The 21396-nt window shown below is 45.3% G+C and overlaps 2 protein-coding genes across 10 annotated transcripts in view; both read right to left on the bottom strand.

Annotated features, from left to right (window-relative positions):
• The window catches only part of F5 (coagulation factor V), a 74489-nt gene extending 58281 nt beyond the window's left edge, over nt 1-16208 (bottom strand). For both annotated transcript variants that reach the window (XR_008293389.1, XM_027046402.2), the window contains exons 1-3: nt 15910-16208; nt 11844-11935; nt 6072-6194 (exon numbers count right to left, since the gene is read on the bottom strand). Coding sequence is in view for 1 of the 2 variants with exons in the window: in XM_027046402.2 (XP_026902203.2) it covers nt 6072-6194; nt 11844-11935; nt 15910-16067 (373 nt within the window). In the remaining variant the exon portion in view is untranslated. The remainder of the gene's footprint in view (nt 1-6071; nt 6195-11843; nt 11936-15909) is intronic.
• A 1986-nt stretch (nt 16209-18194) lies between these two features.
• The window catches only part of SELP (selectin P), a 39549-nt gene continuing 36347 nt past the window's right edge, over nt 18195-21396 (bottom strand). For all 8 annotated transcript variants that reach the window (XM_027046403.2, XM_015062293.3, XM_027046408.2 and 5 more), the window contains 3 exons: nt 20834-20864; nt 19515-19570; nt 18195-18860 (listed from right to left, as the gene is read on the bottom strand). In XM_027046403.2, the coding sequence (XP_026902204.2) occupies nt 19516-19570; nt 20834-20864 (86 nt within the window). In that variant the 3' untranslated portion in view covers nt 18195-18860; nt 19515. The remainder of the gene's footprint in view (nt 18861-19514; nt 19571-20833; nt 20865-21396) is intronic.

Raw genomic sequence — 21396 nt, 5'->3', positions numbered from 1 at the left:
AATTATGAGCATCTTAAAATAGTGAACAAAGTTGTACATGGGCATAGCTTCTCCAATTACACTGAGTGAGGACTGAGATAATGAGATAATTGGGGCATGATTTTATTGTGGTTTTTGTTCTTTTCACTTCCAAGTATTTTATTTTACCTTTAGCCTAAAATAAACCAGGCATGGTGTATCTTTGATTTCACAACCTACATAATATGAGGTATGAAGTATTAACAGCTACTTAAAGGAAACATTTATGAAATGCATTTTTTGATGAATCTGATTTTGACTTTGTCATCAAAATAAAAGCCTAATCTCTTAACAGAAGAGGGGAGAAATGGACAGGAAGGACTATTGTGCTAGAGCACAAAAAGTCCTTCTTCAGCTTCTTGCGAGAAGAAACTCTTTACACAAGGGTAGCCCTTTGTTTTATATTTACTTAAGTCTGTTCACTGCCAGCTCAGTTCATAGTCAGCATTGCAATTTGTTTACTCTTGTCACGATGAAACAATTATTTGCCAAAGGCCCTTGGTTTTTTTTTGTTTGTTTGTTTTGTTTTTTTTCAAATGTAAAATGCTGCCTACAAGCTTTGGGAAAGTGAAGATCCGAGAAGACCTGTTTTGGTCACCCAATAGGGTGCTCATTCTTGAGATCCTCCCTTGTTACTTATTTATTTTTAGAACAGCTCTTTTCCTCTCCATTTAATAAACTTAGCAAATGCTTCAGTGTGTATCTGAACACTCAGAATCTTCTTTTTTTGAAAAATTTTTTCATGTTTATTTATTTAAGAGAGAGACAGAAACAGAGCACCAGCAGGGGAGGGGCAGAGAGAGAGGGAGACACAGAAACTGAAGCAGGCTCCAGGCTCCGAGCTGTCAGCACAGAGCCCCACGCGGGGCCTGAACCCATGGACGGCAAGATCATGACCTGAGCTGAAGTCAGAAACTTAACCAACTGAGCCAGCCAGGTACCCCGTAGAACCTTCTTTAGAAGCTATAATTTAGGTAATGGGCAAATTAGAATGCTGAAGTTCTATAAGGAACCTGGTTCCACAGCACAGGATGTGTCTTTTGAAGGGGAGTCCACATTTCTGAGACTTATGAGAATTGTTGTATCAGCCATTACAGTTGTTCGGGTATTTACCATATACCCAAAGAAGGATCTGTATAAGGCCAAAATACTCAGATGAAAAGGGAAAAATATCATTGCCTACATTATGTCAAGTATTGGAATGTTTTGGAAAAACCCTAAGACTAAGTTTTCATATGGAGAATTTGGCAACACTAGATGCAAACCTCTGGTGGAAAATGCCTGCCTGCCTTCCTTCCTTCCTTCCTTCCTTCCTTCCTTCCTTCCTTCCTTCCTCTCTTTCTTTTAAAAATTCTGAATCTAAAGCAGACTCCAGGCTCCGAGCTGTCTGCACAGACCCCGACACGGGGCTCGAACTCACGAGCTGTGAGATCATGACCTGAGCCGAAGCCGAACACCCAACCAACTGAGCCACCCAGGTGCCCCTCTTCTTTCTTCCTTTATTCAGAGTTGGCTTACCAGCAGATAGCTGAATACTATAAAACTAATCTTGTGATCTAATACTCATAACGCAACTCACACATTTAAGTGAGGATATAAAGCAAATAAAAGAATAATATTAAGATTCATTCTGAAACGAACTTTAAAAGTTAATTGACCAAAACAGCTACAAAAATCTTACTGAAGAACAAAATTTGCTCGATGGTGCATCATTACAAACAGTTCGGGGCGTGCAGTCTACAGAGTCTGAAATTTTAACCTCAAATTGAAACTCTCAGTGATAGAAACTTTTTAAATGATTTGGTACAGCTAAAGATATTTTATTTCCTGCCTTAAAAATATACTCTTATCAAGGGTGCCTGGGTGGCTTAGTCAGTTAAGAGTTCAACTCTTGGTTTTTGCTCAAGTCATGATCTCACAGTTCATGAGTTTGGGTCCCGCATCAGGCTCTGCACTGACAGTGCGGAGCCTGCTTGAGATTCTTTCTCTCTCCCTTGTTCTCTGCCCCTCCCCCACTAGTTCTTTCTCTCTCTCTCTTTCTACACACACACACACACTCCTTTTAAATACATGTGTAAAGGAAATGTTCTTGTGAGCATTTTTACAAATCATGGCTTGTCCGACCTGTCAAATGGGTTACTCATCCTGCCCTATGTATGACTGAGGTCTCTCTTGGGCACACCTGGGGAGGGGGGTACAACCAGAAGTGTTCGGCAATGCCAACGACAACCTGGCATGTATGTCGGGTGATGCCAGCTTATGGATGAAAGGCCAGGATGAGACTTTCACACCGAGTAGCCTCTTTCCCGGCTAGAACTCAGATTTCCAACCTAACGAAAGCACAGCCAAACATTTCGAAAAGCAACAAGGCTTCTGGCCAACCAAAACAGATGTTACAAAACCCGTGAGTGACAGCTCAGGATCTTTACCTGTAGACAACACCATAGGCGACAATGTAGACTTTCGTTTAGAGTCCATTTACTTAGACTGCACATAATTCTAACATTTGTGGGTGTTTGCAAAGTCTCACGGTGGATTGGAAGGAATGGCTTAGAGATAAGAGTTTTACTTCTCATCCTCTGTTTCAAGAGAGTCTGGGGAAGGACAACATATACCCAAAGTGATTTAAAAAAGTATTTATGGGACTCCTGGGTGGCTCAGTCAGTTAGATATCGGACTTTGGCTCAGGTCATGATCTCATGGTTTGTGAGTACGAGCCCCATGTCGGGCTCTGTGCTGACAGCTCAGAGCCTGGAGCCGGCTTCGGATTCTGTGTCTCCCTCTCTCTCTCTGCCCCTCCCCCCCTCAAAAATAAATAAACATTAAAAAAAATTTTTAAAGGATCTTAAACACGTAAAGAAATAAACCCCAAACCATCTGGAAAATGTAATGATTCAAAATGACTTTTCTGTGCTCCAGATAACTGAGGTTTTCTGTGCAATTTTAGTTCATTTTAACATCTAAAATCTATGAGTTTTATTTCATTCAAGTGCAGATAAAATGATTAGCACTATTCAAGGCCAAGGCCTTCCTTCATCTAAGCTTCTGGAAACAAACTTTAACACCTGCACTGTGAAAAGCCATGCCATAACCACACCAACAATGGCTGACCTTGGGTGTCAAACACGTGCCAAGAACTTTACATATATTATAACTAATCCCCAAAATAACCTTCATTGGGAGGAACTGCTATGCTCATCTCACAGATATAAAACTAAGGGTTAGGGGTAAATGAAATTGCCCAAATTTAAATATTTTTTAATGTCTATTTATTTTGGGGAGAATGGGAGAGAGAAAGAGAGAGAGAGAGAGAGAGAGAGAGCGAGCACGCACAGTGGAGGTGCACAGAGACAGCGAGACAGAGAATCTGAAGCAGGCTCCATGGTGTCAGCACAAAGCCCAGTGTGGGGCTCAAACCCATGAACCATGAGATCATGACCTGAGCCAAAGTTGGACACTCAACCGACTGAGCCAGCCAGGCACCCAGAAATTGCCCACATTTAAAACCAGGTCATCCTGGTTCTAAAGCCAGCATTCTTTCCATGGCTATCTTTTCCTTCTAGCTAATGAGAGTAGGTCTCCACATCCTTGGTGGGGCTCAAGGATTAATTCCCAGAGAAGTAGGATTAGTGTCAAGGTGGTGTCATTCCCTGGTTAGATGAGGCGGCCATAGGGGCAAGGATTGAGTCCTCTCTCAAGCCATCTCTCCAGTACCTACTTCTGCGAGAAAAGAATCTGGATTCTCATGTAGCTGACTCGGTATGTAGTTAGTTGATTTCCATACTCCCCAAATTACTTCAAACCATAGAGGAAGGCTCTGGGCCAGAGTGAGTGTCAGGCAAGAGGATATTTTATTTTAACACGGAGGGTACACTAAAACGAACAGGCTTGTCTTTTACCATGCAGGGCACTCAACCTACTTACCAGATTTGCATCTCACTTCCAAAATAAAAATTCCACATTCCCCACCAATCTGCATTTGCCTTTCTCAGATTTAGGAGACTCATGGCAGTAATCGGGTGGCCAGTGGAAGGGGTGGGAGCATCTTAAATCGTTGCTCATAAAGGACTGGCTGTGGCGGAGCGTGGGAACAAATAAACAGTAAAGAAACGGGGGCAATGGTGCAAGGTTTGCTCCCTGTGCAAACAGCCCCGCTGGAGTACAAAGTCCACAAACCTTATCTCCTCCCCCATTTGAAATGGAACCTGGATGTGACATTTTGGGGGTTTTCCCCTCTGACATTCCATTGCTGAATTCTTGATGTAGTCATCTGGAAGCCTCATAGGTAGGTTAAATGGTTGTTTGCTATGCTGCCGTATGATTTTAAGAACACAAGAGAGACTCCTGTGCATGCTACCTCACTCAGAGTCTTGCCAAATTGGTTCTTTAAGATGCCTGAAATTTCACAGTTAATCCTTCATTGTTTTTCCTTAATCCAAAGATCAAGCACTAATGCAAATAGTCCTGGGAAGGGTAGTTCATTGACCTATTATCAGTCATATATACCTTAGTTGGAATGAGTTTGACGAATCAATTCACACAAGAAATAATAAATGTAAAAGTCACTTTGTAAGCCATAAATTGTCAGATAAATATGGAGTTATTTGAACATATTTTAAAGCTTTTTCACTGAGATATAACACAACTGGAATCCATGTTGATTGAAGACTCAATGTTACCATCACGTCTAATGTTTATCAAGTGTTTACTATATGCTAGACATTGTTCAAGGCTTTCATGACAACAAACCGATATGGGGCAGGTATGATTCTTATTATCATTTTACAGATGAGAAAGATGAGGCAGAGAAATGCTAAGTAACTTTTCAAAAGTCACACAGCTAATAAGTGTCTGAGCCAGGATTTGTACCAGGCAGTCTCCTTCTAGAACCGGCACTACAACCCACTTTCCTACTCAGTTGCTCTCTTCAAAGGTATGATGGCTGGAACACAGGGGAGGAAGAAGATTTGTGAATCATGAAGGGCCTGAAGTTATTTAAAACTGTTATTATACCAATATCTATTACAACATAGATACAATTTTCTTGTATCGGTGCTTATACCAGTATTGTGGTCTGAACGTCAGCATAACGGAAACAACTAGAATGATGTCAACAATAGGTGCTTACTATCATGTGTCTGATGTAGTCACTTTTATCACCTTCGTCCTTGTGATCTTTGCCCTCATTGTCTTATCATCACTGCCGTTTATTGAGGGCTTCCCATGTTCCAGGAACCATGTGTTGTCCACTACCTAAATGATCTCACTTAATCCTCAAAGCAACCTTGCGGCATTGGTATAACCATTCCCATTTTATAGATGATAAAACTGAGGTTCAGAGATGTTAAGGCCATAGAGTCAAAAGCGATACAGCTGGAATGGGAACCTAAGTCTGCCTTCTAAGCGTACGTTCTTAACCACGTCACTATGTCCAAAATTTGAATCATACTTCTACAAGCACCACCACAAAATACCACGTATTAAGTGTGCTTTTTGTGTTAGCTTGGCCCTCTTTCAGGCTAGTCCTATCTCATGATTTCAAATGACAGTTCATGGGTTAAATCCAGCCAGCTGCCTGTTTCTGTATTAAAGTTTTACTGGGACCCAGACATACTCCTTCGCTTACACGTTGTCTGTGACTGCTTTTGCGCGAAAAGGTATTGTTGAGTAGTTACAAGACAGATCCGAAGGCCAACGGTATTTGCCATCTGGCTCATCGCAGAAAAGTCTGTGGACCTCCCTGCCTTAAACCATTTTGCAAGGTGCATGTATTACTATTCTCATTTAACAGATGAACATACTGGAATTCAGGAAGATTAGGTAGCTTGTCCATCCAACTATAAGAGCAAGAACCTAGTGAGAACCTGAGGTCTAGATGACCCCAGAACTTGTTCATTTTCCTCTTTGAAACTTACAAAGGCAACAACTTTCGTAATTACCAGTTGAAGGAAAGATTTCTCTAACATGTGGTTAACAATCTGCTTTTCAATGTTTGACACTGCTGTTAGAGTTGTACATTTTCCGCTGACAGGGGGATATTAAATTCCTCTTACCTTCTGAGAATTTACTGTATTTAATTCCTTGAGGGTGGATGCTCAAGGGCTTGTCTGCCTTATTCTTGAAGTGAACTTTCATGATATCTCCAACTTCCGCATACAAAGTTGGCCCAAGAAGTCCTATGGAAACAAGGATTTATAATGGGTCTGTGTTCAGGACTACCAAAGACAGAGCTGCTAAGCATGAACCCCATGAGTAATGGCGGTCGTTCCTCCTGGTCCTGAGGCTGACCAGCTCATTGCCTCTACATGGCAGGCAGGTAAGGACAGGAAGGCAGAAATGCTTGGCTTGTGCCCAAAACAAGTCAAGAGAGAGGGGGAATAGTTCTGACCATGTCCGCCCCCATTCAGACCCACCATCATTTCTTGGAGATTACTGTCTTTGTCTTTGGTCAAGAAAAGAAAGATGGTCATTTTCAATTACACAAGGTGGTTTGAGGGAAGGTGACTGGCTCTGTGAGATCTCCCTGAGGTGGGAGACCTCAGAGACCTCAGTGAAGTGAGGGAGCAAATCATGCAGTACTCTGGCCCTGAGGCAAGTTCAAAGTCCCTGAGGCAAGAGTGAGCTTGCTGGATCCAAAGAACTGTAAGAGAAATGGTGAGGGCAGAGTGAGAACAGATGAGGGAGGGGTGGGTCATGTGAGGCTTAGGGGGCATGGTAGGACTCTGGATTTTCTCCTAAGTGAAATGGGAAATCACTGGGGTTTTGTGAAGAACATGTGCTCCTGACTGATTCTGATGTCCTTTAAATCTTGAGAACCTGTCACCAGAAGTCCTATTTCAGACAAGTGACAAGAGTTGACCGCTCTCATTGCCAAGCCATCTGTAAACTCTGTGGGGCTGGCTTCTCTCCACTAGGAATCACAGGAGAGCAATATAATATCGATATAATGATCATCACCACTGCCCATGAATGCCAGTTGAAGTCTGTGACCACAGAGCAAATCTTCAAGGAGATATTAACATACCCATTTTACAGATGAGGAAACTGAGCCTCAGAGAGTTTCAACATCTTGCCCAATAGCATGTAGCTAATTAGAGGCAGCTAACCTATCAGACTCTACATACTGGGCCTTTAACCACCTTTTAATAGTCCACCCTCACGCTATATGTATTCATTCACTCAAAACATATTCATTGAGTGCCCACATTGTCCTAGCTGTCAGCATTGTAATGGTGAGTAAAATAGGCACCTTCACAGAGCTTACAAAAAAGGTAGGAAAGCCAAATTTTAACAAATAATCCCACCAACATTTGATGGCAAACTATGGTAAGTATTATGAAAGCCAAGTACAGAACACCCTGAAGAACATTTTATAGAGGGATTTCGTCCAATCTCGGATGCATGGAGGGGATCAGGGTTGGGAAATACTTCCTTGAGGAAGCGATGTTTTAACTGAAGCCAAAGTGGGATTAGCACGTGCAAAGGGTCCGCGGCACCAAAAAACTTGGCCTCTTTGGAGAACTGGCAGATGGCCATGGCGAAGGTGAAGCTTAACAGGCAAGAGAAAGGAGCAGAAAGTGGGGCTGAAGGCATAGTCAGAGGCCCTGTCATTTAGGGCCTTCTAGGCCGTTTAGAGTTTTCCTCTAAGAGTATCTGAAAGCCATTAGAGAGTTTTTAGCAGAAGTGAGACATGGACCAGATTTGGGGTTTTAAATCTCTGGCTGTGTTGGTGGAGGATGAGCCGAGGAGAATCCAGAGTGGATGTTGAGAGAGCAGATAGAAGGCTCCAGGGGGGTGATGTTGGTGAGTTACCGTAAAGTTACAGTAGCGGAGGTGGTAAGAACATGCTAGAGAGCTCTTAGGAGACCAGACTGCCAGGCTCAATGGATGGGATATGGGTGGAGGGTAAGGGGTCCAAGTTGCTGTGGGTGGTCGGTGACACTCTGGCTGGGCAGCTGGGTGCAGGAAGGTGTTATTCTCTGAAAGGGAGGCCACTGTGGGAAGGTTTTGTTTGGTGGGCGTGGCAGGCAGAATGAAAGCCCTCCCTGAGGTGTCCCCGTCTTAACTATTGGGACCTGAGAATACGCCACCTTATATGGCCGAAGGGGTTCTGCCCCTTGGGAATGATGAAGATCAGGATGTCGAAATGATAATGGATGTCGAAAGGTGTTTCCGTGGATGTTGAAAGATAGGATGTCTACCTATTGGCAAAGAGAAAATGGGACTTCTGAGACAGAGGCCCTATCTTTCTCTGCTCCTATCTTTTTACCCACAGTTTTCTTTCTTTTAAAGTTCATTTATTTTTGAGAGAGAGACAGAGAGATAGAGAACGAGCAGAGGAGGGGCAGGATGTGAAGCGGGCTCTGCTCTGACAGCAGGGAGCCCAATGCGGGGCTCGGACCCATGAGCCACGCGATCGTGACTGGAGCCAAACTTGGGAGCTTAACGGACTGAGCCGCCCAGCTGCCCCAGGACCCAGTTTTCTTATTCCTTTCGCTGAGCTCCCAGTGCTAGACTTTATGCTGATCATGTGCCTGAAGCTTTTTGTTTGTTTCTGGGTTAGCTCTGCACAGGGCCAGTGAGGTCATGTCGTTCAATCCTCGTTTTGGAGACAGTGACAAAGCCCAGGACATGGGGGCAGGGAGGGTGGCTTGCTCAAGGTCAGTCACTGGGTGGCACTGCTGGGGTGAGAACTCAAATCTCCGGACTCTTGAACCTTTCTCTCCCACCTCGCACAGAGCGGGTTCAGAAGCCCCCCTTTCCTGAAATGGTTCCAGTGTCTACACCATTTCTGACTCCTGACCACATCTGGCTCCACTGGCTGACCTCTCTCTTCTGGCTGCTGCCCTCTGTCCTAGCTGCCGACAGAAGCCCCCACTGGCTATTCCCACCCGCTGGGATGCCCCGGAGCCCACAAGAGGGCTATGGTGTCACAGCGTGCACCGGTTTCGTTGCCATGGGCGCCTCGCCCTGGCAATTTGTCTGTTGGCATCATGGGGCTGCAAATGCCCGGTGCCCAGGATAAGTCTTCTAAGTTATTTAACCTAATAAGACCTCTTGCTGCAGTGAGCGACGTGGAATGTTTATTTGCCTCCCTTTCGGTTTCTTCGGAATTAAGGCAAAACAAAGCGATGTGTTCGTAAGTGCACCCCAAATACCTCCCCGCACGTGGGCAAACACAGGCCTGGACGTTGTCTGAGCCGCCGTTCAGCTCCTCCATCGGCCAGATGGCCGGAGACCCATCCCACCCTCTCCTCAGTGGCCGACAGTGAGGTGGGGGGAAGGAGCCGCCTATCTTGTGGTCCCAAGAAGGTAGCACAGCATGTACCAAATGGTTTTGGACTTGAAAACTATTAGCTGGCTATGAAGCCAGCTAACCAGCCCCCTGCTCTCAAGGTGAACAACGCGCTACAGAAAACAGGAAAGCCCGTCGTGGGGTTATTTTAAAGCCCCTTCAGGGGCAAACATTTCTTAATCCTCCTGGAAAAAATTCGGAGTCAAAACTAATCATTTTCAAGCCCCAGACAGGATTCCCGAAAATGAGACTGGCCCCTCCACCTGTCCGCGGGTCCTCAAACCTCGCTGGACAGGCACCTTCAGACCTCTGGTCCTACAGCCTAGCCCCCACCCGCAATTCGAATGACTCCTGGGCTCACGCTGCAGAAGTGGCACATGACTGGCTCCAGGTTCGGCTAGAATCGTACCCGCCAGATGGGTGGAGGAGGAAACAGGGAAAAGGTACCAATGACACAGGACCAGGCTGGGGGATGGGGCAGGTCACATAGTCAATGGTAGTGTTTAAACCCAGAGCTTCTCAGGCTTTTCCTTTACCCCAAATTTGCCCCACTCTATCAGCTACTGTAGAGATCCAGTGAATAAAATACTACCCTTGCCCTTCAGGGGTTCATCGTTAAGTGACTTGGGGAGTTCAGGAAGGAGCTCCTTTTAAAACGGGTGTTAAAATGCCTCAGAATTCACATAAAACAAATGCGTAATGAGAAATACAGGGGTTGACAGAGAGGTGATGTTGTAAGTGCACAGGGCTTACACATAAATTAATGATCAGGTCTACTTTTATTTTTAAGTTTGTTTATTTATTTAGTTTTAGATGGGGGAGGGGCAGAGAGAGAGGGAGAGAGAGAATCCCAAGCTCCACGCTGTCAGCACAAAGCCCCACTCTGGGCTCGATCCCACGAACCGTGAGATCAAGACCTGAGCTCAAATCAAGAGTTGGACGCTCAAAGTACCGAGTCACCCAGGCGCCCTGATTAAGGTCTACTTCTAATTAATGAGGTTGAATCAGGAAATGTCCTCAAAAGTTAATCATCTCAAAGGATTTTGATCACAGCACTCTCCTCTCCAAAACCTATCAATGACTCCTTCGTGGCTAAAAGAGAGTCTCCAGGCTGGCACTGGCCTTTCCATCACTCAGCACAGTGGCTTACACAGACCAGAGATTCAATTCAGTCACTTGGCAAAAGCCACACAAGGCAAGGCTCTAAACACCTGCCCAGTTCTGCTTCTCTCCAGGCCTAATGAATATGTTTCCCAGCTCATTTTCCCCTCACCCACCTACAATTTAATTTAATTAAATAGTTCTGAAGTATCTGTCGTACATACAAAGCATGGAGCCAGAGCTATGAAAGTGAATAGACTCTGTGACAGAGGACGGGAGATCCTTGAGCTTTCTGCCCTCAACTACAAACTTAATTTTATTGGTAACCTTATCGTCTGTTGCCTCGCCAGCCCCCATGAAGGTGGTATCTCATCTATCTCCAGCTAATTGGGCCCAAGCTTTGAATCCCCTCACTTCCTGTTTCTTGTGAATCTGGTTCCAGCAATTATTCTCTCTCAGATATTGTTATCCTCCCCTTTTCCACTGGATTCTTCCCCTGAGCCCTTAGGTATTTTAAGTCACTGTATTCTTGTTTGCAAAACTCCGAAATTGTTGATTTGTGACTGAAGGGCAGGCTCCAGCCAAGGGAAGACTGAAGGTAAAGGGCGGTCAGAGGAGGCAGGACAGAACGGTTTGCACGGAGAGACAGAAGGAGGCGTTTGGGAAAGTTGACCCTCTTCAGTTGGTTAGTGTGGGAGGATGAGGGAATTATTGACCAGGGGGCCCAGCTGGAGGAAGTTCTCTCTTAACGGCCTCTATCATTCCTGTGGAATATAGTACCATATTCAAGATCCCAAAAACCCACTCAACCCACTTGCCTTGACTTAAGAAGAGAGGAGGGAAAAGGAGAGATTTCCCTTTGAAACTGATAGCTGTTGTACATCTCACACCACAAATAAAACAGAAGAGATGGAAAAACCGATGCAAAGAATCAGCCATATATGGCTCCTTTGAGTGAGTCTAGGGACCCAGACGGAGGCACCGGATTATTTGTTAAGGTTCATCCACACTCAAGGATAAGAAAGACAACGTAAGGTTCTGTCTTGTCCACTACCGCCTGCTTCAATGCCCAGCCCATCGTGGGTGCTCAACAGTAGTCTGTTCAATGCGTGAATAAACTTAAAAGTTCAAACACTTCAAAGTTTTGTCGAGCTTTTTGATCAATGTCAAAAACAGCCAGCTTCCTGGCCATGTCACCTCATGGGCAAGAAGGGCCCCCTGCCTTGAAATTCTCAAAAATATGAACCAGGGGCCCCACATTTTCTCTTTGCACTTGGACCCCACACATTCTGTAGCCTGAACTGGTTAAAAACAACCAAAGCACGCATTTCTACAAACATGGTGCTAAATAGACGGTTTACATATATATGAATATCAAATTATTCATAGAGGTTTATCTTCAAAATTAAATAGTATACTTCGGGCTTACCTGAAATTTTGGATCGTGGTTTTTCTTTCTGAAAATATGGTTCATACTCTCTGTAGACAATTTTCTGAAAGGAAGTTTCAAAAGGATTCGAACTAGAAATAAAATACAAAAATTAATTTGAAAGGCATATAAGACATCTATATCTCATCACAAGACAGATGGCTTTCTCGTGTCCTCAGATATGTGGTAGGAATACCAGTATTTCAATTGTGTTTCAGAAACCCAAGATTTTATAAACATGAATAATACGTGAAGTTAATAAAACAATTATTGATCTCTTTAAGAATATTCTGTTGAAATAACTGTTCTTTCCCAAATTGAGTCTGCCTTAACTAATGTACTCAAAATCCATTTTCTTTTTTTTTTCTTTTTTTTGTTTAATCTTTATCCATTTTTGACAGAGAGAGAGAGAGCATGGGAGGAACAGAGAGAGAGGGAGACACAGAATCTGAAGCAGGCTCCAGGCTCCGAGCTGTCAGCACAGAGCCCAATGCGAGGCTCGAACCCATGAACCACGAGATCACGACCTGAGCTGAAGTCAGATGCTCAACCGACTGAGCCACCCAGGCGCCCCAGAATCCATTTTCTAAAAAAGGACCTAAGATCATCGTGTGAACCCAAACGTTAGGCTTAGATTTTAAATGACTAAACCCACAACCAAATCCTCTATGAATAAATACATGGGCAATTCTTTAACTGATGAATCAAATACATATGTAAATTACCTGAGGAACATGGCAAAAAATCACTGATTTGGTGGACCCTATTTCTAGCTGAGAAGTTGGAGATGGGCTAATGGAGTAAAAGCCCTGGGGATTCACCCTGGAAACAAACAAATGAAAAACCCACGTCTCAGAAAATGTTGAGTAACTTGTCCTGACGAGGATCAATGGAAAAGTGGCAGAGCCAAGACTCAAAGATGTGAAACCCTTGTATTCATGGTAAAGTATCACAGAAGGGGAGTCAGGGAGAGCACTGAGCTTGCTTCTGGCCTTTTTTCCTTCGGCATCGCTAAAGCTGGGCACAGCGTTCCTACTGCGGTCTTCCAGATGAAAGTAAATGGGAAGGTAGTTGGGGGAAATTTCTCAAAACTGTCTAAACCCGTTGAACAAACTGGCTTTGTGAGGCTTCCTAATCCAGACAGGGTGGCCCCCCCCCTAAAATCAGGGCATCACAGAATGGGATACTCACCACCTTTGCTGCAGTGTCTATACAGTGCAGTGGTTAAGACAACACGTTGTGGACTCAGTGTCTGGGGTTGAATCCCGTGCCTACCCCTTATTAGCTGTCTAACCTTGAACAATGTACTTAATCCATTTGTGCCTCAGTTTCTACAAGTGTGAGATGAGAATAATAGTAAAATCTTCAAGGGGCTGTTACAAGTATTACATAAACGGCTACCTGCAAAGGGCCTGGAGCCAGCGCGTTGTAAATATCCAATTTGTGCTAACTAGTCATATTTTTAAGAGGTAATAAAAGTTGGTTTTTAGTCTCCATGTTTTCCTACCAAGCAGAAAAATCGTTAATTGCAGTAATTCTTAAACTTTTTAAAATGTGGGATACAAGAATTGTGTTAATGTTTGGGGGCAGAATTTAAGGAAGTAGGAGTAAAGTGTTTTGGAAATGAGTAGTTAGCTATTCAAGGTACTGGGTTCTCAGTCACTGAAAGCGTTCAGTAGAAACTAGACAACCACTTGGGGGGTGGGATTGGTGCTTAGGGTTGGGGGGGAGTAGAAGGTCAAACATCGATGTTAAAAATGAACAAAATTACCTCTGAGAGTTCTTAGAACCCAAGAATCTTAAGATTCCATATGGTAGCTGTGTCCCTCATGTTGGAATCCATTTATATTTATTTAATCTTTAGTACATTCGAAAACAACCCTCCCCTCCCCCACCCCCGATCTTGAAATACATGACCACGGATGATGGCATAAAAGCTTCACTAAGCAGAATCAGACTTTTGTGTGGGGTGTGTATTTTAATTTTTGTTCAATAAGGGTATATTTTCTACCATATTTCACTGTATATATTGTGTGTACATCCTGAGGTATATCTGTTTTGATTTCGAACAACTGAATTGCTATTCAAAAATAATCTAAGTAGAGAGCTGAAAATAATAGGATTTCCAACAACAGGCATGATGAATTTTTCATTTATGAGGATTCTCTAAAACTGATTTGATCATAATAAGAATCATATAAAGCTAGAACCCTAGAGGGGAAAAGAATATATGTTTTCGTTTTCAATACCTGTTACCTACATACGTGTAAGTGGACTGAACAAGTTTCCTTAGGGAAATTTTCAAAAACATTTACTTCAGACTTCAAACAAGAATAATGGATATATGTCACCTCTCAAAGGCATTCTCCTGCTAATACTGGATGAAGTAAGAGGGGAGATCTTTGCTTTGTGCTAAAATACACTTTGGCAAAGAATGGAATTGTCTAGACCGATCTCCTTAAAGTGAGTGCCATTCAGCTGCGGGTGCAGGCCACTTGAGCACAAGCTCTGAGTTTAAGCAGCCAGATACACGGGTTAGATTTTTCACTAGAAAGTGCCAGAGAGAGAAATGACATGATTTGAGGTTCAAAGATATTGACAGTTGGCCTAGGTTATCATTCCATGGTTTGGGCGCAATAATTGGCACCAGGGTTATGACTCTTACGCGAATTCTGGAAACTCAACCACAGGGTGAGGGGATAGGATAACCAGTCCTGGTGCCCTGTGGACTCACCATGTGACTCAGGCTTTTGCCCTGTGTGGTTCTGCTTGTCATTTTTGGAGTCAACTACAGAAGGAAGAACAAACTTCCAAGCACAAGCACGGGGTGCCCCCGCGAAGGCAGCAAGCTGTTACTGTCTGCCCACGAGCAACAGAGATTAATGTTGGGAAGCCTGTTATTTTCTTCGGGGTTTCTGGCAGTTTCCTAAGGCTGTGGGTGCGATCTAGATAGATCATTGACTTGAAAGACAATATTTAAAATAAATTTTTTGAATAAGGATTTCTTCTTATTACAAGACCAAGATAGTATGTAGTACCCTCCAAAATAACCCAGTTACAAAGCAATTCTTTGAAGGATCTAATGCTATACGCTACAAGAATCTTGAAATATTACATTATTTTTTGGCAGATTGCTTTGGTTTTGTAATTGTAAAAGAGGAACATGTCTTTCACAATCATGTAAACTGTGATGTTAAGTTAAAAAAAAAACTTGAGTCACACTGAGAGGTTTACCATTAAAAAGTATAAAAATATAACTGGAAATAGTGAGTAGGTCCTATAATGTTTCATTGCTGGGAAGTCTTATTTTTTTAACCTTTCAATTAGGAAAAATAGTTTGCAATTCAAAGATAGAGTTTTATTATTTCAGCCACCTTTTCGTTACGTATGTCTGGTAACAGGGACCCTTCCAAAATAGCCCGGGGTAGACTTTATCCCAGGGACTAAGAATGTGAATAAAACGAGCCACATGACGCGGAAGACAAGGTAAAGGAACAAACATGTTGCACATTTACGGACCGATGATGGTTTGAAAGTCATTTGTAAGAACACAACAAAATTGTGGCAATTTGGCGACCGCGATTGGACACTCTGCTTGTAATGAAGGCCAAAGCGTACATCTTTAGTTTTACAAGAGGAAGCCATGTGGAGGACGAAATAAATAATATGTAACTAGAGGTTCTAGAAAAACACGAGCCTTCCAACATTCTGGCCTGGGACTTCGCAGGAAGGGCGAAAGAGGTGCTTCTGCATCCATCACCGCACTCAACCCCCAGTGAGCCGCTCTAACGAAACTGTATTCACCAACTCTTGAAAGCGGCACCTGTGTCTCCCATAACCTCGGAAGGACACACACTGCATCGTGGAATACGCTGCCCCGCTAGAAGCAAAACTGGCAATTCTGTTTCCAAACTTAGCGATAAGGTTTTTTGCTTTTTTGTTTTTTCCGCTCTGTTTTGCTGCGCAAGCCCCGCGATTGCAAAGGAAAAGCTCCCTAGAAGAGGTAACTTGATGCTCCCCGGGGGGGGTGGGGGGGGGAGCCCACCGGCCACCACAGCCGCCTCACCTCGGGTCTGCGGGCTCGGGGCGGTAGTCCCAGCGGATGCCCTGCGCGGCCACGTAGAACTGCCTCAGCCGCGCCGCCTCGGCCCCCGGGCGCCCCCAGCCTGCGCAGCCGGCGCCCAGGACCACCAGGACCCAGAGGCGCGGGCAGCCCGGGGCCATGGCTGCTTCCCCGCTCCCGCGCGCCGCCGCCGCCGCCAGCCGGGGACCTGGGCCGCGCTCGCGTCCGCCGCCGGTCGCGCCCCGCGCAGCAGGCCGGTCCGCCGTCGCGGCTGCAATGCGCCCCGGGAGGCTGCGGGTGGCGGTGTCCTCCCGCCCTTCGGCCGGGGCGCCGAGGCCGCCGCGGCTTCCAGCCGTCCTCCCCTCCTAGCGCCCCTCCAGGCCAAAGGGGGTTGGCTGGGTCCGCGCCCGCGGGGACGGGAGGGAGGAGGCAGGGCGAGGGGCTGGTGAATGTTTTACCGCAGGTGGAGAGAAGGGCAGACATGGAGGCCCCCGCGGGAGGGGCGGGGCCCAGGGGTTAACGAGCCGAGGGCAAAAGCGGTCCGGCCCTTGCACCTGCAGAGCCCGCTGCCCCTCGCCACCCACCGCGAAAACGTCCACACCTGCTACGCCCTCTGCAGTTCCCAGGGCGGCGTCACCCCACGCCCCTAGCCGCGTCGGTCTCCCGATCTGGGGGAAAGGGTATTCTGCTGTGGTAGGGGCACAGGGACACCTTGCAATTGCAGGGGAGGAAGCGGGGGCCTGAGCCCGGGCACGGGGCCGGCAGGCCTGGACCACCGCACTGACTGCTGCCCGCGCCCAGCTCTGGCTGGAGGAGGGCCCGAGGCCACGGAGGCAGCACCGCAGAGGCAATCAGTAGAGCAGACCTCAGTCCCCCTCCCCGCGCCATGCTGGCTTGGGCCGGCGACGCAAGCCGGTTTTAACATCGGCCCAAGAGGGGGATGAGAGTCTTTCCCCCGATGCAGTTGTTAGCAAGATAAAAGAATACTGTGAGGTGCCCGATTTGCCCGCAGCTGAGAGGAGCCCGCACACGCGTATTACTCCGATTGTGTTTTTTCCCGCTGCAGGGGCCCCCCTGTGTCTCCCCGAGCACTGGGCTGTTTCACAGGGCCTTAAGATCTTATTTTGCCCTTGCTAGAAAATCGGAGGCTTAGGTTGTCCGAAGCATCACTATCGCTGTCCGAGGTTCCCCGAACCTGCGGGCCTCCAAGCTTCTGTCTCAACGGTTTGTCACGGTAGATTGGATACCTTGTAATGGGGCACCTCGCACGAGGTGATGTCACGTGACGTCGGGCCCCCTCCAGGCTTCACTCTCCCTCCACGCAGGCTTCTTTCTGTCTGCTGCTTTGCTGATACTACTCTGCCAACTTACAATGCCCATCTCTTCGTCTTTGCTGCCCACTGGTTGAGTTCAAATAGAGTCCTACCCATCTCCCGGTAGGAGTATCTCCCGAGTCTCTTTCTGGACTCAAGTTGCCTTTCCCACTTTATGAGCTCCTACAGCAGTATTCAAACAAAACACTCGTATTGCTCGCCCTCTGTTACTTTGCCGGGATGTCTATCGTTTCCCCAATTAGATGATCAGCTGTTAGAGCAGGAACAGGGCCTCACTCTTCTGTATCTGTGACAGCAGTGGTTTGAAAGCCGGTGCCCCATCAGAATTCCCCAGAGGAGCTTTTACAAGTGGCAGATTCTGACTCCGGACACAGGGCCGGTGGCCACCGTCCTGCAACACCCAGCCCAGTGATTGGCCTAAGATAAGCAGTCAGAGATGCTGTCGACAGGATATGAGAAACTTTTTAAGAGCAGCGAGTCCCTAAATCCGCCAAGGTTACCACTGAAGCTCTTGCAAAGTTACTGTAACCCTTTAGCTAGACGGTTTTGCCATTTTTATTTGCATATGCACCCACGTGTTGTTTGTTCTGCATGACACGTTTACTGCCTCACAGAGACAAGGCAACTGTCCCCTTTGGCTATTTTTTGGCATCAGTTCCGGATAGCTACTGTGTAACTTTCAACAACCTATGCATTAAACATGTGGTTTAATAAAGAACATCTGTTCTTTCTTACAGAACGTTCAGGTGATAAAGATTTTTTTTCTGCCTCTCTGATTTCCTGACTTTGTTTTGTTCTCTGATTTTGTGTGTTGGGGGGGGGTGTGGTATATATTTGCCGACTGAATGAAGGGTCAATCTACCATTGGGACAGCAGTAATTATGCATTACATTGATGTAAACAAAATGATGTACACAGACCTTATTGAACAAAACGTCAAATAATAGAGCGTGGTATTTGGGAAGAATCCTTTTAATTGCACATTTGAATTTTGGTCTTGAGGTCCTTTCGGGCGGACTGACCGGTGGAGGGAAGGCGACACGTGCCTTCCTGTCTTGATTCTCGGTCTTCTGCACCCTCTGGTGCCAACCAGAGGCTTCTTGGAAGGCTTGCAGCCAGGGTGTGATAAGCTTCATGAAGGGCAAGCACTGGAGACCCCAGGAGACCTTCTAGAAGTCCCCTCAAGTCACAGACACCACCTGCCTCCCAACAAAGTAGAGTATGCCGTCCTCCAATCCAAAAATAGAGGCATTTTTTTATGTTTCCACAGTCTGGTCTTCTGGTAAGTCAGAGGCTTCAGTCTCTGGCTAATGAGTCTTTCAAGAAAGGGACAGCTGGGCAAAACCCACAGACCACTGCAGGCATCCAGTCCTGGCTGCTGAGGCTTAAGGAAGAGGTGAAGCAGGAAGGGTGGGTGGAGAGTTCGGGCTTGTGGCACAATCCTTCTGCTGTCATCCAGGACTAATCTACAGGAAACTTCATGCCTTTTTTTTTTTTTACAAGTATTTCCAGAAAGCTGCAGCAAATATGCCACAGTTACAGCCCAGTCTGGCAGGAAGCCTGATGTTCAAAAATAGGATCCTATGGAGGTTGAGTGAGGTGACCCAGGAGGACAGGTCTCTGAAAATGAGACGAAAGAAATTGAAATAATTACATGTTCCTTCAAAGCAAGCAAGCAAGCTAGCTAGCTAGCTCTTAGCATTTCTGTCCCCGAGGATCAACATAAGCTCTTTCTAGATTCTAGATAATCTGCCATCTAGGCTCCTTTCCTTAGGAAACTCAACTACTCATACTGAGCTTTGGGGGACAGAGAAAGTAACCAATTATTTTTGTGTTCCAGCAGGTCACATAGGGGATTGGCTGCATGAAAGTTTGTAGAATGTTTCCAGGAGTGTGACTTGTGGTTATCAAGCAAGGCCGCGGTGTTTTTTTTGTTTGTTTGTTTCTTTGTTTTTTAATATATGAAATTTAGGTCCGCAGTGTTGTTAATACTACCGAGTGGCCATTAATGGGAATGTCACACATCCTGAAAGAAGTTATGTCTTATTAGAGCATTTCTATCCCGGAGGAAATGGGAATCCTCACATAAACTTACTTTCTATTGTCACTCTACTGACGTACCCTGTCCCCTGCTGCCAACGCAATTTCCTTCAAGGCTTAAAAATTTAATACATGCTTAAAAATGTAACTCCTGATTATATACTAAAAAGTCAAGTTTTAGTATTCTTTCTCTTCCCCTCACTTACTTCAAAAATATCTTCACGGGTGACTTACCTTAAGGGCTTGGGTCAAATGCAGCATTTGTGAAAACTCCGTATGTTCCTAGGTGGCTAAAGGACAGAAACACAAAGATTTTCCATGTGGTTCTGGGGCCTTGATGACGGCACAGCACAGAGTTCCTGAGACATCATGCATGAACACCCGACCCCGGAATTCTGCTTTGAAACGCTAACAAAACTGGGGCTCCGGGGTGGCTCAGTTGGTTGAGTGTCTGACTTCAGCTCAGGTCATGATTTCACAGCTCGTGAGTTCGAGCCCCCCGTTGGGCTCTGGGCTGACGGCTTGGAGCCTGGAGCCTGCTTCCGATTCTGTGTCTCCCTCTCTCTCTGCCCCTAACCCACTCGCGTTCTGTCTCTGTCTCTCTCAAAAATAAATAAGCATTAAAAAAAATGGTAACAAAATTAAATGCCTGCAGTATTTTGGAGATGCCATTTAACAGCTCTGGGCAATTTGCGTTGCACGTACACCCCTGTTAAGTTATTGTTGAGCTGTAGGTACTGAGTACCCGCTATGCCTCTTCCTGGGGAGAAGAAATCCTTAGAAAATACCCAGGCTTGATATGTGATCATCTGGCAATAGTTATCAAAGCATGGTAGTACTTCCCCCTATGTTTGTTTGTTTGTTTTCATTTTCACAATGATCAAGAGTTCTACTGACATTTAGTGGGGGAAAGGGCCAGGGGCACTGGATAGCCTAATAGGCACACGACGCAAAAGATTTATCCTTCACTCCGTACAGTTTTAGGATATCTACTCAATATTCCTGTAAGTGAATAACCTCTGAGTCTAGAACTTATCTTGCTTTAAATATAATAGCGTATTTTTTGTGTCTTTTAAATTACAATTGCCATGTGAATTGAGAGAAGGTTATAACAGGTTTTCCAATCCTTGACCAGAGTCATTCATCATTAAAAAAAAAATCATGTTGGTGCTGGCAATGCCTCTGATGCTGTTTGAGTCACTAAAAACTGTTGGTCACTGACTGTTGGCCTTTACGGGTGTTGACCCAAAGGTGCAAGCCTCATCACATCCACTAGAGTAGTCCCTCGGCTTTAGCGTTTTATTTCTATCATGTATCACTTTCCCTTTCATTTCTCCTTTACTTTACAATGAGTAAATCACTGATTTTTTTAAAAACACTGTGTGTAGTTAGGATATATTATCTGTGTATTTGACTTTAGAATTAGTAAGGGGGATTTTGCAAAAGTTTTGTTGCAAAAGGGGGACATTATGTACAGTCATTCTGATATATCACAGTGAGTTACAAAGTCAAACTAGAAAAATTTACTCAACCATGCAACATGTCTCTCTTACCTTTGAGGGTTCAAGGGGCTTTCTCCATCATCTGGAATAAGCAAGAAGACACAAATGATTGGTTTAAAGGGAAAAAAAAACTAGATGAACGAGAAAGGTCATCAGTGGTAAGAGTCATTGGGGAAAGTCTGTTACTGATTTTCACACAGGCTCATTATCAGGGGTGCATTGGGAACAAGCTGTGCATTGGGACCCGTGTGGGGCTGAATGAAAACATTTGACAGTATGTAATCCACACTCCACTCATGTTTCCTCTCTTGCTTTTCAGTGACAACCTCTTCTTTGTCCTCTGGTCCTTGCCGTCAGCCTCTCGGCTGTTTTTGGTTGCTGTTGACATTGAGATCGCTGGTTCTTGAAACCCATTTGTTTGGCACTTGAGGTCCCCTGTCATTGCAACCTGTGTCACATTCCCCCAGCCACTAGTTGGGAAGTCGATTGTGTAAACAAATCCATACCCACATAACAAAGGCTGTTGTTTTCTTTCTCTGGTAACATGGGTGACCAGGGCCTCCTGTCCTAATCCAAACAATGGGCTCGCAGAGTGGAAACTTTAAATATGGCAG

The sequence above is a fragment of the Acinonyx jubatus genome, chromosome E4 (genome assembly GCF_027475565.1).
Source record: "Acinonyx jubatus isolate Ajub_Pintada_27869175 chromosome E4, VMU_Ajub_asm_v1.0, whole genome shotgun sequence".
Lineage (NCBI taxonomy): Eukaryota > Metazoa > Chordata > Mammalia > Carnivora > Felidae > Acinonyx > Acinonyx jubatus.
This window is presented reverse-complemented; position numbering and strand designations above follow the sequence as displayed.